The sequence below is a fragment of the Rousettus aegyptiacus genome, unplaced genomic scaffold (genome assembly GCF_014176215.1).
Source record: "Rousettus aegyptiacus isolate mRouAeg1 unplaced genomic scaffold, mRouAeg1.p scaffold_m13_p_5, whole genome shotgun sequence".
NCBI lineage: Eukaryota > Metazoa > Chordata > Mammalia > Chiroptera > Pteropodidae > Rousettus > Rousettus aegyptiacus.
In genome coordinates, this window is record NW_023416308.1 from 84,397,466 (window position 1) to 84,414,563 (window position 17,098).

General features: G+C 32.3%; 1 protein-coding gene across 8 annotated transcripts in view; it reads left to right on the plus strand.

Annotated features, from left to right (window-relative positions):
• The window catches only part of USP47 (ubiquitin specific peptidase 47), a 96,598-nt gene that overhangs the window by 55,260 nt on the left and 24,240 nt on the right, over nucleotides 1–17,098 (plus strand). For all 8 annotated transcript variants that reach the window (XM_016135446.2, XM_036221388.1, XM_036221389.1 and 5 more), the window contains 6 exons: nucleotides 10,849–10,944; nucleotides 11,080–11,232; nucleotides 13,460–13,627; nucleotides 15,385–15,516; nucleotides 15,960–16,036; nucleotides 16,604–16,659. In XM_016135446.2, the coding sequence (XP_015990932.1) occupies nucleotides 10,849–10,944; nucleotides 11,080–11,232; nucleotides 13,460–13,627; nucleotides 15,385–15,516; nucleotides 15,960–16,036; nucleotides 16,604–16,659 (682 nt within the window). The remainder of the gene's footprint in view (nucleotides 1–10,848; nucleotides 10,945–11,079; nucleotides 11,233–13,459; nucleotides 13,628–15,384; nucleotides 15,517–15,959; nucleotides 16,037–16,603; nucleotides 16,660–17,098) is intronic.

A 17,098-nucleotide genomic window follows, 5' to 3' on the forward strand; every position in this document is an offset into this window, starting at 1 on the left:
TTCACCGCCACTGGAGACCACATGGGAAGCCTGGCCGGCCACTCCCACCTGACAGTAAGGAGGTATTCCTTTTCCTTCCCACTGAAGTGATTCCTACAGGAGAGTCAGGACTTTGACCACTTCATAGTATAAGGACCCTCACTCCCTCCTACCTGTGGTGTCAGCGGAGGCCACAAGTGGAGCAGTAGTGAGATACTCCTGCCCCTCAACAGCCAAGATGATATCAGCAGAGGCCTATTGAGCAGCCAGAATCTCTACCCTTGCCCAATACTAATGAGGAGGCTCTCCCTACCTCAGGTGTCTGTAGAGGCCAAGTGGGAAACCTGGACTTCTACCTGGCATAATGAGGCAGGGCCCTTCTTTCCTGCTGGAGTAGTGTCAAGTGACCAGCCGAACCAGAAGATTCATATAGGGTCCAGAATCTAAAATACCCAAAATGTCTAGGTTTCAATTAAAAAAAAAAAATCTCTACTTACTAAGAACCAGGGAAATCTCATTTTGAATAAAAGGAGAGACAATCAACAGACACAAACACTGAAATGACAGATATTAGAATTATCTGGCAAATATTTTAAAGCAGCTATCATACAAATATTTTAGTGAGAGATCCCAAACCCACTAGAAACAAGTGAAAAACTAGAAGGTCTTAGGAAAGAAATAGCAGATATAAAGAAAAATGAAATGGGAATTTAGAACTGAAAAATACAATAACCAAAAGTTTAAAAACTCAATGGATAGCAGAAAGGAAGAGAGAGTAGAAAGACTCAGTAAATTAACTTGAAGATAGAACAAAGGAAATTACCAGAGAAAAATAACAGAGAGAAAATAGACTGGGGCGGGGGGGGGGGGGGAGGAAGCAGAGAAAAAATAGACTGAGGGGAAAAAAAGTTCTAAAGGAACATATGGGACTATAACAAAAGATCTAACATTTGTATCATCAGAGTCCTGGAAGGAGAGGATAAAAAAGTCAGGGCTGGAAATATACTCAAAAAATAATTGCTGAGAAGTCCCCAGATTTGGCAAAAGTTATAAACCTATAGATCCAAGAAGCTGAGCAAACCCCATACAGGATAAGCCAAAAGAAGTCCGTCAAAGCCAATTATAGTCAGAATTCTGAAAACTAAAGACAATATCTTGAAAGCAGCAAGTGAGTATCCTTATGGGGAAAAAAAAACTCTTATTTTTCATAAGGAGATTTGTCAGGAAAAACTATGGAGGCCAGAGGGAAGTGGCACATTTTTTCAGGGGTTGAAAGACAAGAACTGTCACCTAGACTCTTAGGGGAAATATTCTTCAGGAATGAAGGGAAAATCAAGACGTTCTTAAATGAGGGAACATCAAGAGAATTTGTCACCAGTAGACCTAACTTTAAAAAATGTCTAGAGAAAGTTTTCTAAACAGAAAGGAAATGATAAAAGGTAGACATCTTGGAACATTAGGAAATGAAGGAAGAACACAATAAACAAAAATCTGGGTAAATAGAATAGGCTTTCCCTCTCTTGAGTTTTCTAAATTATGTTTGAAGTTTGAACCAAATTATAATGCTGCCTAGTGTGATTCTAAATACATGTAAGGGAAATATTTAAGACAATTACATTGTAAATGAAAGAGGATAAGAAGACATACAGTAAATTTTCTGTGTTTCACTTGAACTGGTAAAAGGATGGTACCAGTAGACTGTTAACTTATGTGTATATAATACCTAGGACAACTACTGAAAAAGGAATATACTCAGAAACACTACAAGTAAATCAGAATAGAATTTTTTAAATGTTCAGGTAATCCACAGGAAGGCAGGAAAAAGAAAGAAAAAAAAACTAAATTAGTGGACTTAAGTTACATGTAAGGGGTCTAACTATACCAACTGAAAGGTCAAGATCAGCATATTCAATTTAAAAACATGATGGAGTAGTTAGTATGCTATCTATAAAAAAAAAAAAAAAAACCTCCCTTCAAATATATTGATATAGACAGGTTGAAAGGAAAAGGAAAGAAAATAATATTCATATAAACATTAATCAAGTGAAATGAGAAATGACTATTAATATCAGAAAAAGTAGACTTTAGAGCACAATTACTAGTGACAGAGATGAGCATTATATAATGATAAATTATGTAATAAAATGTTATCAAGAAAATAGCAATCCATAAATGTGTATCAAGTAAATAGAACTACAAAATATTTAAAGCAAAAACTGCCCAAACTGAAAGTAGAAATTAACAAATCTGTAATTGTAGTTGGAGACTTCAAGGCCCATTTCTCAGTAATTGATAGGTAGAATCTCCAGACAGAAAATTAGCTAACATACAGAACTCAACAACAACATCAACCAACAGGATCTAATTGACATTTATAAAAATTTGAACTCAACAATAGCATTCTTTTCAAGTGCCCATGGACTTTATACCAGGATGGACTATACCCTGGGTCATAAAACAAAAGACTCAACAAATTTAGAAGCGTTAAACTCATAAAGTGTATGTTTTTTAACCAGAGTGGAATCAAATTGGAAATCATTAACAGAAAGATAACTGGAAAATCACCTATTACTTGAAAGATAAATAACATACTTCTAAATAATCCATGAGTCAAAGAGAAAGTTCTAAGGGAAATTTTAAAAAAATACTTTGAACTAAATGGAAATATAACATCTAAAATTTTGAGATGCAGCTTTACTGAGAGGAAAACTTAGAGCATTAAATGCTAATATTTTGTAAAATGCTTACATTAGTAAAAAGGAGAAAAAGTTTTGAATTGATAATCTAAGTCCCACCTAACCTGGAAAAAGAACAAAAGAAACCCAAAGCAAGCAGAAGAAAGGACAAAATAAAAGAGCAGAAAACAGTGAAATTGAAAACAATACAAATCAACAAAACAAGGAACGAATTCTTTGAAAAGATCAATACAGTGTTTAAACCTGTAAGCAAGACCAACAGAGAAAAAGAAGCGGTAGAGAAGGCAGAAATTTCCAGTGTTAGGAATTAAATGAATACCACTATTGACCTCGCAGGTATCAAAAGGATAATAAGGGACTACAGTAGACAACTCCACAAACATAAATTTGATAACTCAGATGAAATGAACCAGTGCCTTAAAAAGTACAAACTACAACTCACCAGTATGAAATAATTTCAGTAGCCCTGTAACTGTTAAGGTATTCATAATTAAAAATTTCTCAAAACAGAAACCTGTAAGTTGGACCATTTTACTGGAGACTTGGACGAAACATTTTAGAGTGATGAACATCAGTTCTACACAGTCTCTTCAAAAAAAAAGAAATGGAACCATTTCCAATTTATTTTATGAAGCTAGTTTTATCCTGATACTAAACCAAAGACTGTTATAACAAACAGCAACAACACCAAAACTATGACCAAGCCAGTATCCTTAAAGGCATCTACATGGAAAAATCCTTACCAAAATATTGCAGATAGAATTAAGCAATATATAAAAATGATTATATACCACGACCAAATAGAGTTCATTCTAGAGATTCAAGGCTGATCAGTATTTAAAAATCAATGAGTTAATATACCATTATAACAGGCAAAAGGATAAAATTTACATGATCCATCAGTTGACTCGGAAAAATCACTTGACAAAATTCAGTATCCACTCATGATAAAAACTCTCAAAAACTAAGAATAAAAGATAATTTTCTCAACTGGTTAAAAAACATTCAAAAAACCTGCAGCTGAGATCACACTTCATGGTGAAAGACTGAATGTTTTCCCCATAGAATGTCAGGGTTGTCTAGGCAGTCACTACTCGTACTCAACATAGTACTGGAAGTCCTAGCCAACACAGTAAGGCAAGAGGAAATGAAAAGCATATAAATTAAAGGAAGAATTTTAAGTGTTCCTTCCCCCTTTTTAGATAACATGATAACATGATGTTTTATGTAAAAGCTCCCAAAGCATCTACAAAAAAAAAAAAAAAAAATCCCAGAAGTAATGAGTGAGTTTAGCAAGGTAGCAGGACATAAACCTATGCAAAAATCGATTGTATTTTAAAATACTAGCAAAGAACATGTGGAAAGTAAAATTAAAAACACAATACCATATATAATTGTAGAAAAGAATATTAGGTGTACTTCTAACAAAATATGTACTGGGACCTCTGTGCTAGAACTAACTATAAACTGAAAAGAATATTTAAATAAATGGAGAGATACTGTGCTTATTGATTAAAAGAATCAACATAGTAAAGATATCAGTTTTCCACAAATAATAGTTTTGCTAAAATTTCTTGCAAAATATGGTGAGATTTTTTGATGATACACACAAGCTATTTCTAAAATTTATGTAGAAGGCAAAGAAACTAAAATAGCTAGAATAGCTAAAAGAGTTTTGGAAAAAGAAGAATAAAGTTGGAGAAATCAGTCTACCTGATTTCAAGACTTATTATGTAGCTATAGTAATCAAGGCTGTGTGGTATTGGTGGAGGAATAGACAAATAGATTATGCTGGAATAGAATAAAAAAAACCAGAAATACAGCCACACAAATATGCCCAGCTGGTATTTGAGAAAGACACAAAAGTGATGGTATTGGAATAATTGGGCATCAGTATGCACACACAAAAAACTCTATACTTAAACCTCATGTGTGGTACAAAAATTAACTCAAAATGTATCAATGTAAAGTTATAAACTTGTAGAAATATAAATAGGAAAAAATCTTTCAGGTATAGGGTTAAGCAGTGAGTCCTTAGATTTGATGCCAAAAGTACAGTCCATAATGGGAAATATTAATAATTTGGAACTCACCAGAATTAAAAGATTTTTGCTCTTCGAAAGCCCATGTGAAGAGAATAAAAATAGAAGCTATAGATTGGGAAAATATACTTACAAGCCACATATCTGACAAAGAGCTAGTATATAGGATATATAAAGAAGACTCAAAACACAGTAGTAAAAGTTCAAACAATCCATTTAGACACATGGCAAAAGACATAAACATTTCATCAAAAGGATATACAGATGTCAGATAAATACAGGAAAAAGTGTTCAACATTACTAGGGAGGTGCACATTCAAACCGTCATGAGGATATCACTCTCTACCTACAGAATGGCTAAAATGAAAAATAATGACAGCACAAAAAGCTGGCATCATTGTGGACAAATTGGATCACTCATACTTTCTTGCTTGGAAAGTGAAATGCTTCAGGTTGTTTCTTGGAAAACTAAACATGCAATTACCATAAATTCCAGCAAGTGTACTCTTGTATTTATTCCAGGGAAATGAAAACCTATATTCACACAAAAACCTATAAACAAATATTCATAGTGGCTTTCTTCTAATGTCCCAAAGCTAGAATCAGCCTAGATGTCCTTCAAGAAGAAAATGGTTTAACAAACTTTTGTACATATAAACCATACAGTACTCAAAAAGGAACAAATTATTGATACACAAAAATTTGAATAAATCTCCAGGGGATTATGCTGAGTGGGGAAAAGCCAATCCTAAAAGGTTACATATGGTATGATTCCATTTATATAATATTTCATTTCAAGTATGACAGAATTTTAAAACTGGGAGACAGATTAATCATTGCCAGAGCTTACCGAGTTGGTGAGGTTTGGGGAGGACTGGTAAGTGATTACTATAAAAGGTCAACATAAGGCATCTCTGTTGTGTAGGAACTGTTCAGTCTGTTGACTCATAGTAGATACATGAATCGATACAGGTGATAAAATTGTATATATTAACACACAGACAAATGAGTACACTAAAACTGGGAAAATTTGAATAAGAAAGGTGAATTGTATCAATATCGATACCTGGTTGTGATATTATGCTATAGTTTTGTAAAGTGTTACCATTGAAAATGGGGCAAAGTGTACAAGAGTTCTATTATTATAATTGTATGCAAATCTACAGTTATCTCAAAAATTGCAATTAAAATAAGTGGATGGGTTAGATAAAAGTATTTGGAGTAATTTTCCTAAACAAAACAAAAACACATGTATATTATTGTATCCTGGGAAGATAGTTGAATATATCTGCTGCTATATATCAATAACACAAAATTGCTGAGTACATGAATGTCAGTGAGGAAATAGTTATCAGTGGTGGTTCGGATTTATCTTTGTTCAGTTTGAGAAATAAAATATCAAATTTTAATATTTATGTCTCCATTTAAAATAAAATGGACATTGAATGATAGAGAAAGAATTTATATATAGGATAAGAGGAAAAAGAAAAACAAGATTCATAAACAGTACCATTCCTTGGCTATATATTTATGATACATGAATTTAACACACTCAAGATGACAACTCATGGTAAGCAGTATAGTTTATGTGTGTGCGAGAATAATGGTACAGCGTTTATAATATTTTGTTCCATTTTTATGATCCATAACCTTTTAATATTCATACTATAGTTTGGCATGATTTTTATTTATCTTGTACTTCACATTAAGTGAGGATAAATGTATACAACCACATTAGCTCATTTACATATCATTCACATATATTTATTTGTCGAATGGGTAGATGAATTGAAGCTAAATTTTAGAACTGACTAACCTTAATTACAATTATCCGGGTGACAACTTGTTAAAAAAGCTAGAATAAGCTGTAGAAACTTATTAATATAGAAATTGAAGAAAACTTACTAATATAGCTTTAACTGGTTCTCAGTCTGAAAGATAATGGTGGCTACCTCCACACATTCTTCCAAAAAACCCATAGAAGGCATACATTAGTTGGGTTTCATTTGTGTTCCTTTTGCATTACTAGGAGATACAGTATCATGAACCTCAAATTACCTCTTAAGTAGCAAAATAATCACCAAATTCCAAAAGAGGTTCCACTGCTGCTGCAAGTCTATATGTGGAGAGAGTGGAGAGTGTGGAGTGGAAAGCTTTAGAGACTGTATGAAACAGATCAGAGCGAGTTGAAGGACTTAAGCAAAACAAAGAAAAATCACTCTCAAAATGAGGAAGTACAACAGTTATGTGCCAAAATAGAGAACATAGACTGAACTTGGTACTTTACAGCAGGGAAGGAGTTTTAGAGTAAGAGGGATTAGAAGTGACAGCCTTTGGATGAATTTTGCTTTTGGGGAAGGAAATAAACAGAAGGGGTGATGCCTCCAAGCCTTAGCAAGTGAGAGAAAACAAGAAAAAGAAAAAGGTCCTGCACAATGAGAGAAGACATCAACCTTTCCCCTTTCTTTACCAATTCAATAAATTGCACTTCACCAAGTTGATAAAATAAGGTACTCTCAAACTAAGGAATTCTATCCACAAAATGACTAGGGAAAAAAATCAGACTTAGAACCACTGTTAGAAGAAAACAAAATACGTATGAAATCATTTCAGCTTATGAAAATCTACCTCCCTCCTCCTCCCCCCCCCCCACAAAACCCTCAGGAAAATAACCACAAGGTAGAATAGTACAGAGTAGAACAGTACTCTAGCCTAAATCAGATATTCTCGAATGAGCAAAACAATCTGGTATCCAAAAATTTAAGGAGAGAAATGGAGTTTTAAAAAGAAAATTATAAGAAATTCAATGAATGTTAAACTCAGGAAAGAAAAAGATAAAACTATTAGAAATGAATAAATGATTAAGTTCTTGAGAGAGAATAGAATGGAATGAAAATCTAAGAGACATCAACTGAAAATGAGATTAAAAAAGAAGGATCTCAGAATAATTTTAAGGGAAGACCAGCTAAAGAGGTCCAACATAACTGGATCCCGAAGTGTAAAAACAACAATGATACAAAACTTAAACTATATTCCAGGGAAACTTTCTGGGAATAAGGGAAATTTAAATCTACCTTTTGAAGGGCCCACCAATGACCTGGAATGATCAACTCTGAGACATCTTTTAGCAAACTATTAAACTTTAAGGATAAATTGGACTGCCATTAAGAGGTGTAACATTCAAATCATGGCAACAGAAGAGCAGTTCGAGAAATTTGAAAAAAATATAAGCCAAGGATTCGGTATCTAGCCAAATTTTCCTTCAGTTATGATGGCAATAGAAAACCAATTTTGAACATTGAAAAAACTCACTGAGTATTGTAGTCATGAGCCCTTCCTGAGGAATTTATTAGAGAATGAGCTCCATCCAACCAAGAGATCACTAGGGGAGCTCCAGCAAAAGGACTGAGCATTTGATTTATTGAATTAGAGAATTAAGGACTAATTAAAATTGTAAAATTAAGTATTAAATTTTAAAAGGTAGAATAGTCTGAAGTGTTTTATGTTAGACAAAGTACAAAGAATATTCTGAAAAAAGGATGAAAAGGAGAGAAAAGAGAAAGTAGAATAAGATCATAGACTATTGAGTAAGTGGGAAATAGTACCATTTAGAACCCATAGACAGACTAAACACTAAAAGCTTAGTAAGAAGGGAAAAAAGAGAATTAAGGACAATAATAAAAGTGTAAATGCACTAAAAAAATTACTAACCTCCCTAAATACCAAAAGAAAATATAAAAAACAGTAAACATACCATGTAGAGAAAGGAACACAGTAAATATTACTTAATGCACACAGTAATCACAATAGTGACTGAGGTGAGACACAACATTTTGGTCATACCAAATATGAGTAGGCTTAAATTGCCTTTATTAAAAGAAGATTTTCAAGTTGGCTCATAAAGCAAGCATTACATTAGAATTTGGTTTAAGCAAGAATCTATAAGTGGATGCTAAATCTAGGATGGAAAGTTTAAGGCTCAAGATTTTTGCATGGTCTCCCAGGGTCTCCTTACATATTGCTTATAAGCTACAAAGGGGAAAAATGATAATTTTATAGTGAACAACACCCTGGCTGTGACGTAAGTTAGGACTGCGATACCCTTAAAAGAACACACCATTACTTAGTAGTCTAGAAAGGAATGCATAATCTGAATCTAATCATGAGGAGCATCAGAGAAACGCAAGTTGTGGAACATTTTAAAAAATAACTGGCCTCTACAAAAAATATTAACGTCATGAAAGAAAGGCAGGCTTTGGAACGGTACTATACAAAAAGAATCTGAAGAGACAGCCAGCCAAATGCAATCTGTGATCCTGGATCCTTTCTCTACTGGATAGGGAGAAAAGCTATTAAAGACATTAGGATAATTGACAGAATTGAAATATGGACTGATGAAAGCACTTACCAATATTAAATTTTTCTGAATTTGTTAACTCTGATGTTTAAGAATATTCTTGTTTTTAAAATGTCACATTGAAGTATTAAGAGGAAAAGCATAATGTGTGAACCTACTCTCAAGTGGTACCGAAAAATACCTAATGTGCGTGTGGGTGGGATAATGATAAAGCAAAGGTAGCAAATGTTAAAACTTGGTGAGTCTGAGTAAAGAGTTTATAGGAATTTTCTATTCTTTAAGCTTTTCTCTCTGAGTTTAAAAGAAAACAAACAAACAAAAAACAGTAGCTCTAGCTATGAACTATAAACCAGAGACCAATACACACACACCTTAGTTTACCAAGGTAGGATTTAAGTGACAGAATTTTTCACTCTCCTTGTTCTCCACTCCCCAACCCCCACTGCTCGATTTCTTTTTTAAATATTGACTATTTTACCAGTTCAAATTACTTCCATTTGGAAAACTTGACATTTGATATAATTCTATGTTTAGCTATAGATGTGATTTCTCTGAAACTTTTTTCTCTTTTTACAGAATTTGCCTTTTTTCTGCTTAAACTATGCTTTAGAGGAAAAAAAATTCTAAATGTGTGCTTTCCTGTGACTTCAATAAAATCCTTGGTCATGTGGACAACCCCCTAGTTAATTGGTTCTTCCACCTTTGGTCTTCCTTGTGTTTTGAAAACAAATAAGAGGTGGATAAAATTAGAAGCATTTTTAATAGCTTTTCATATTTTTGATCTTATTCAAAAATGAGCTCTGTCAAACAATATGTGGATAAGCTTTGCCAGCTGTTTTACAACTAAGTCCATTTTGCCAGATCAAGCTACTTTATTTTTAATAAACAACAGATATTTAAAGATACTTTGTCTTAATGATTCCATTTCTTTATATTTAATAAATAGTCAGTGGTTCTGCTTAGACCATATGTGGAGAAAAGAGATGACATCAAATGAAATTTGGATTATGTAATCTTGTATGTTGCATTAACCAAAATTCATTTTTTTATTGTGAGAAATTAGTGATTAAAAATTAAAAATTAATGTTGTGCCCACTTGTTCCTCAACAGTATGCATAAAGTTTCTTGCTTCTATCTTAAGGCTGTATGGAGAAAGAACCACGTGATTCTACTAGGTGAACAATCCAGTAGCTTTCATTATACCTTTTCAAATGGAGCAGTATCTGACAGCTCTATTGTGAGACATTGTGTGAGAAGATAGCACAGTGTTTTTCAACCTTTGTAATTAGTGCAGTGGTGGATCATTGACCCTAAATATAGTGATTAGGATGATTATGAGATTTCTAAGTGTGTGAATAGTGTGAATTCTTCATAGTTTTGTGTTACTACATAGTTTTAAAATGTCTCTTTTTACAAGAAGATTGAACTGCCACATTTAACCGCTTTTCTAAAAAGTATGGACTTGCTTTTTAATCTAAAGATGAGGATTTTTGTTAGATTACTTAGCCAAACATCACAAATATAAAGTCAGTAAAAATTAGGTAGTAATGACTGTGATGTGCAGTACCCAGAAAGGTAGATCTCATGAAGAATAAAATAAGTAATTATATTTTTGCTCAGTTTTTATAATATTTTAATTTTTTATCCTTTTTGCATTTTCTAACCATTTTCAACTAATTTTAACTAATTTTCTAAGCATTAAGCAATGTTTTTATATTCAGGATTTTGTCAGTATTTAAATAATTATGAAACAATTTTTTTTTTTTCTAACTAGGAAGAAGCATTGCATGCATTTATTCAGCCAGAGATCCTGGATGGCCCAAATCAATATTTTTGTGAACGTTGTAAGAAGAAGTGCGATGCACGAAAGGTAGATGCCATGTAGAAATTAATACTTAATTACCTGAGATATAGTCAATATTTAATAGGTCCCTTTCTTTTTTCTTTTTTTCTTCCTCCTCTTTTTTTTCTTTTTTCTTTCTTTCTTTTTTTTTTTTTTCTTTAGGGCCTTCGGTTTTTGCATTTCCCTTATCTGCTGACCTTACAATTGAAAAGGTTTGATTTCGATTATACAACCATGCACAGGATTAAATTGAATGATCGGATGACATTTCCTGAAGAGCTAGATATGAGTACATTTATTGATGTTGAAGATGAGGTAAAGATTTATTATAATTTCTTGAAAGATTTTTTTTGCTAATCCGTTTGGTCAGTCGTGTTTAAAAAAGGTATTTGGGGTAACTGATGTTATTTAGAGTGTTTTCTTGATGGAACCTTTTTTTCCCTTATTTTCTAATACCAAGTTTTATGAAAAGAACTAACTTCGTATAATATTTTCTTTCTCCACCATAAATTATATTTCATGTATACTTGCTTGGTCAAAGTAACTTATGATATTCCTTGAAAATACAAATAGGATCTGAAACTTTGGAATTATTATTTTAATTTGACTGATAATCTTATGTTTCATAACTTTCTCAATTGTTGAAACAAACCAATCTAAAGGTGGGCTGCACTTGTGGTACATCATAAACATAGAACAAATACATAATGAATATGAAAAAGCAAAAAGGATGGCCTTAATTTCTTATATTTGTCTTAGTGTCTTTTTCAAGGATTAAGGTTTCTGGGTTGTTCTTATATAAGGTTTGCCTGCTCTGAAATTGGATAGGTTAGAAAGATAGAAAAGAAAAGTATTTTGCCTTTTTTCCTTTTCTAATTTTTTTAAAATTAAAATTTTATTTAAGTAGTTTGAGAGTGGGACTTTGAAGTACACAGATAAAGCTCATCAGTTTCTACCACTCATTGACCTCCCCAAATTCTCTGGGTTCCTCTTTCCTTATCCAATAAAAGATTCATAACATCCCACTCTATTCTTTTGGAAATGCTTATAATTTCATTATGAAGAATATTTACAATTAAACGTAGTTCAGAGTGATAAATGCATATTCTCAAAACTTTAATGAAGCATTTTTTTCTGATTAGAACTGATTACTATAGTTATAAAAACACCTTTTCCCAGAAGCTCAAAAATAATTTTAAATATTCATGAAGTTTATTTAATGTATAGAAGAGCAACCTTTCTAGAGCCTCACCTTCTTTGTTTGTAAAGTAAGGATGATAATTATTTTTATAGGTTTATAAGAAGAGAGTGCCTTAGATAAAGATGTTCATTGAATGGTACCTGTGACCAAGTAACGTATTGAAAGGTTTAATTTAAAATAATATCTCAAACTCTTGTGCTTAAGCTAAGAAATCTACCTAAAGTGTATACCAAACTTTCAAAGGAGATATAATCTTTGTAGGATTCTTATTCAAACAAAGATCAATATTAGATCAATCTTCTATATATTCCTAATATATTTGTTTTAAAGGGAAATCTTTTCCAAAGCAAGGAAACCTAGAAATAAAGTTTGGCAGGAACTTTTAGGAATTCTAAGTTCATTTCTTGGGAGAAGAGATGTTCTGGCTTAATTAAAGAAGTTGAAGGAATGCTCTTTTGGGGCTTAGTGTAGAGTTCTAAAGTTAGCTTTCACCTCCATTTTTCCTTGAAGCAAACTTTCTCAAGGAATGAAGACTCTATGTTAGATGCAGTCCCTACAGCAAGTTCTTGGCAAACAAGCAGTCAGTGCTTATTTTATATTACTTGGTTAATTCAGGAGCTTCTATGCAATGCCTTACAGAAAAATTCTTAAGTTATTTAAATAAAAACATTTTTAGATATGTATATAAATGCATATAAAGTATTAAAGGAAAAGGAAAAGAGTTGTTTGAAGATTTCTAAAAAGTAGATTACTTCAATTTAAATTTGCATGAAAGGGATTTAAAAATCATAAAAGCATTGAAAAGTATAATTGTTGTTACATTTTCACCTCCAAACACTTGAGCATAAAATTCTTGAGAATAGATACAATGTCTTGTTTTTCTTTCTAATTGTCTATAATGCCTCACTCAGTGATAAACTGAATTAAACTTTTTATTCAAGAAAAGATGATAGTCTTTTGGAATTTGAGAACAAAAAAGCTCATTTTGTAGCTTAGGTTTCCGCTTTTATGGATTTGGGTGAAAGAAATGATCATTTTATATTGTTACTTTGCAACTGTAAACAAATGGGGTTTAATAAATTCTGAATCACTGATTTGTTGTATTAGAATTTTAAGGACATTAATAGAAATACTTTTAAAATATACTTTTTTGTTTTCATTTTATTTAAAGCCTCACTTTTTAAGAGAAACTAACTTTACTTAAAGTAAAATAAGTATTTTTATTAATAATAGGTTAAATTTTATGTGATGAGGTTAACAGCATATAACTAAAAAGCTTTACTTAGTGTATATTTTCCCTTTATTTACATTATAATTGTAAAATAATTATGTTTTATTAAGAAATCCCCTCAGACTGAAAGTTGCACTGACAGTGGAGCAGAAAACGAAGGCAGTTGTCACAGTGATCAAATGAGCAATGATTTCTCCAATGATGATGGTGTTGATGAAGGGATCTGCCTTGAAAGCAATAGTGGGACTGAAAAGCTTTCAAAACCTGGTCTTGAAAAAGTAAGGTACTTTTTATAGTTTGTGGGTTTTAACTGAGAGAACAATGTAATCTCTGAGCTGCTATATATGATTCTATAGCTGTGTGACTGATAAAGTTCTTTTTAAAAGAAGTTTAATTTTTTGAAAGTTAAGACTATTTAAGGTATTGTTTTTTATGCATTTATATGATCATAATTAAACTTTGGGAAAAACTTCTTACATATGGGGTCATTAATTTCTGGGAGGCCGGACTGTAATTATGTAAGGAAGCTGGGTTGTGGTGTGGAAAGGGTCTAGTAGTTAGACTTCTGCCTTCAAAATTGTAGTAAGCCTCTAAATCATATATCTTACCAGTTTTCCCATATGGCAGAATGAAAACATTAGACTAGATCTTTTGATTTTTAAAATTTTGGCTATGGAACCCTTTACGAAACAGTTAATAATAGAACAGATCTTTTAGAAGTAGGGGAAGGACAAAGCCTTCATCTCCTTCCTCTCCCCTGCACCTCACCCATGATAGCCCTTAAGGCACTTCAAAAAAATGATATAGGTCCATGGATTGTAATTTTAAAACTACAAAACTGGATATTCTGTAGAATAGAATATTTTTTTATCACCATGTCAGTGAGTTTTAACATTTTATCAACCATTTCTTTCACTAGCTCAGGTCTTACAGAGTCACATTACGTCTTTGAGAATAGCATTTCACTTGCAAAAATATTTTTAGGCCAAGACCATTATTCTCACCACCATTGCTACTACCCTTTACTTTTTAAAATTATCTATTTCTTTTAGGGAAGATAATTGAGTGTGAATTGCTATGAAATAAATAATGTAAGGAATGCATTATAACTTAGTATAAAGAACATTGCATTCAAGCAAGAGTTGGCACACTTTAGCTCAGAGGTAAAGTTCAACCCCGTGCCTGTTTTTCTGCCTAGACAATATGTCTCTTTCCTTGTCTTATTACAGTGCTGACAGGACTTCTCTTATGATGTTAAATAGGAGTGGTGAGAAGACATTCTTTCCTTGTTTCTGGTCTCATGAGGAAAGTGTTCAGTCTCATCTTTAAGTATGATGTTGGCTCTAGGTTTATTGTAGAGGTTCTTTATCAAGTTGAGGAGGTTCCCCTCTTCCCAGTTCATTGAGTTTTCATCATGAATAGGTATTGGATTTTGTCAAATGCTTTTGGTGAGTTAGTTGATATGATCATGTAATTTTTCTTCTTTAACCTGGATTATATAGATTGGTTTTCTAGTGTTGAACCAGCATCACACACCTGAGAGATGTCAAATCAATACATCACTCTATCACAGATATTACATAAATACATTAAAAGATATTCCAAATCATTATATCCCTAGCTCCTCTGTATAAGAAATAGAATCTTATTTGAATAAAAAACAATGTTATTTGGGATTTCTTGATCTTGACTGCTCCTATAAGAACAGTCTTGTATTTGCACCTGCTTCTAAAATTTCAGACTACTATTTTCTTTTTTACATAAACAAATAAATTTATATTTCAGACATGCATAGTTCCAGAGGTTTAGCTTAGTTAAAATGTGAAGGGAATACATTGAATGAAACTTGTGAAACTTGTGTCATATAAAATTATGCGGTGACTTGCCATTTTAATTATCTTAAAGGAAGTTAACCTATAATAAATATATAGAACAACTAACATGTAACCACTGTGTATTAATAGAGAATAAGGAACTATACAAATAAAGGTTTTGTGTTTCTCTTCTTCTGAGTTACTTTTATTTTTTCCCTTAGAATTCCTTGATCTATGAGCTCTTCTCCGTTATGGTTCATTCAGGGAGTGCTGCTGGTGGTCATTATTATGCTTGTATAAAGTCATTCAGTGATGAGCAGTGGTACAGCTTCAATGATCAACATGTCAGCAGGGTAATGAGGGGTATTTTAAGATTATTATTCTAAAAGAAAAGAGTAAAGATGTTTCTGTCAGTAGCAGGGTTTATTGAAATGGGAGTTTGAATGTGTCCAGCGAAGCATTTTAAGACACATACCAAATTAGTCTTTTGTTTTTGCATTCAGTAAATTTCCTGCTTTGTTTTTTGTTGTTATTTGTTGGTTGTGTTGTGTTGTGTTGTGTTGTGTTTGGGGCTTGCTGTTTCCAGAGATAGACTCCCCAATTTTTTCTTGCCCTGAGCCTTCGCGTGGCACTAGAACTGATTGATTGGTAGCAGCCACCAATTATGATTAAGTTTTGTGATTTGGTATCTATGTGCTTTATTTAACTCTGAAATAAAAAATTGGGTTAGATATTGACATCAAAATAATGGTGTTATAGATTTTACCGAAAAGTAAATAATGTAACAATTTTTCAGATAACACAAGAGGACATTAAGAAAACTCATGGCGGATCTTCAGGAAGCAGAGGATATTATTCCAGTGCTTTTGCAAGGTAAATAACTTCCTAATTTTTGGTGTTTATAAATTAGAATTAATTATACCTTCTTAACGTTTTTTACCATTAAAAAGATTTAACCCAAAGGTCAGTAAACTATTAACCCATGAGCCAAATCCAGCCCACTTCCAGTTTTTGGAAATAGCATTTTATTGAAACAACACTCTACTTATTTGTTTAAATATTATATGTGGATCTTGTCCCACAATAGCAACATTAATTACAACATAGATCACATGGCCTGTGAAATCTTAAGACTTTTACTATGTGGTCCTTCCAGAAAAAATTTGCTGACTCCTGACTTAGCCATAGTTATCATTCTAGGACAGTAAAGAAGACTTTACTGTATTACCAAAAGGAGGTATGGAATCTTCTTATAACTGTGTCCATAAAAGCAAAGTAGATTTTATTTTCTTAGATGTTGAACCTCTCCAAGAACAGTTATATGATTTTTTAATTGTTTAAAACAACAGAAAACTATTTTAAATACATGATTGATGCTAGAAAATGGGATATTTACAATCTACTTTTTGTCCCCATTAATCTTTTTCATATTTTTACTAGCTCCACAAATGCATATATGCTGATATATAGACTGAAGGATCCAGCAAGAAATGCAAGTATGTTAACATATAGTTATTTGATTTTAACCTGTATTTTAAACTAATTTCTTTTGCAAGTTTTACAAACCCAGATAATCACTTGTAAATGTTAGGACAATTAAGTTGTTTTAATGCATAGAAGAATTAATTATAATTACTGTTATGAGATGATACCAACTGGTAAAAACACTTGGAAAAATTGAACTTTTTTAGTACACTAAGGGAAAAAACATAGTCTACATTAAATAAACTAGATGTTTATTTGCAGTAAGGCTGTACTATATGTAGCTTGGTTCAGTGATGATAACCACCAGACCTGTGTAGCGTCATAACTCACTAGCCACATGTCCTAGACCAAGTTTTTTAACTTTTCTCTTACTTTCCACATCTGTAAAATAGGAATAATTATAGTATTTTATAAGGTTGTTATAAAAAAAAATTAACATTTTAAGCATAC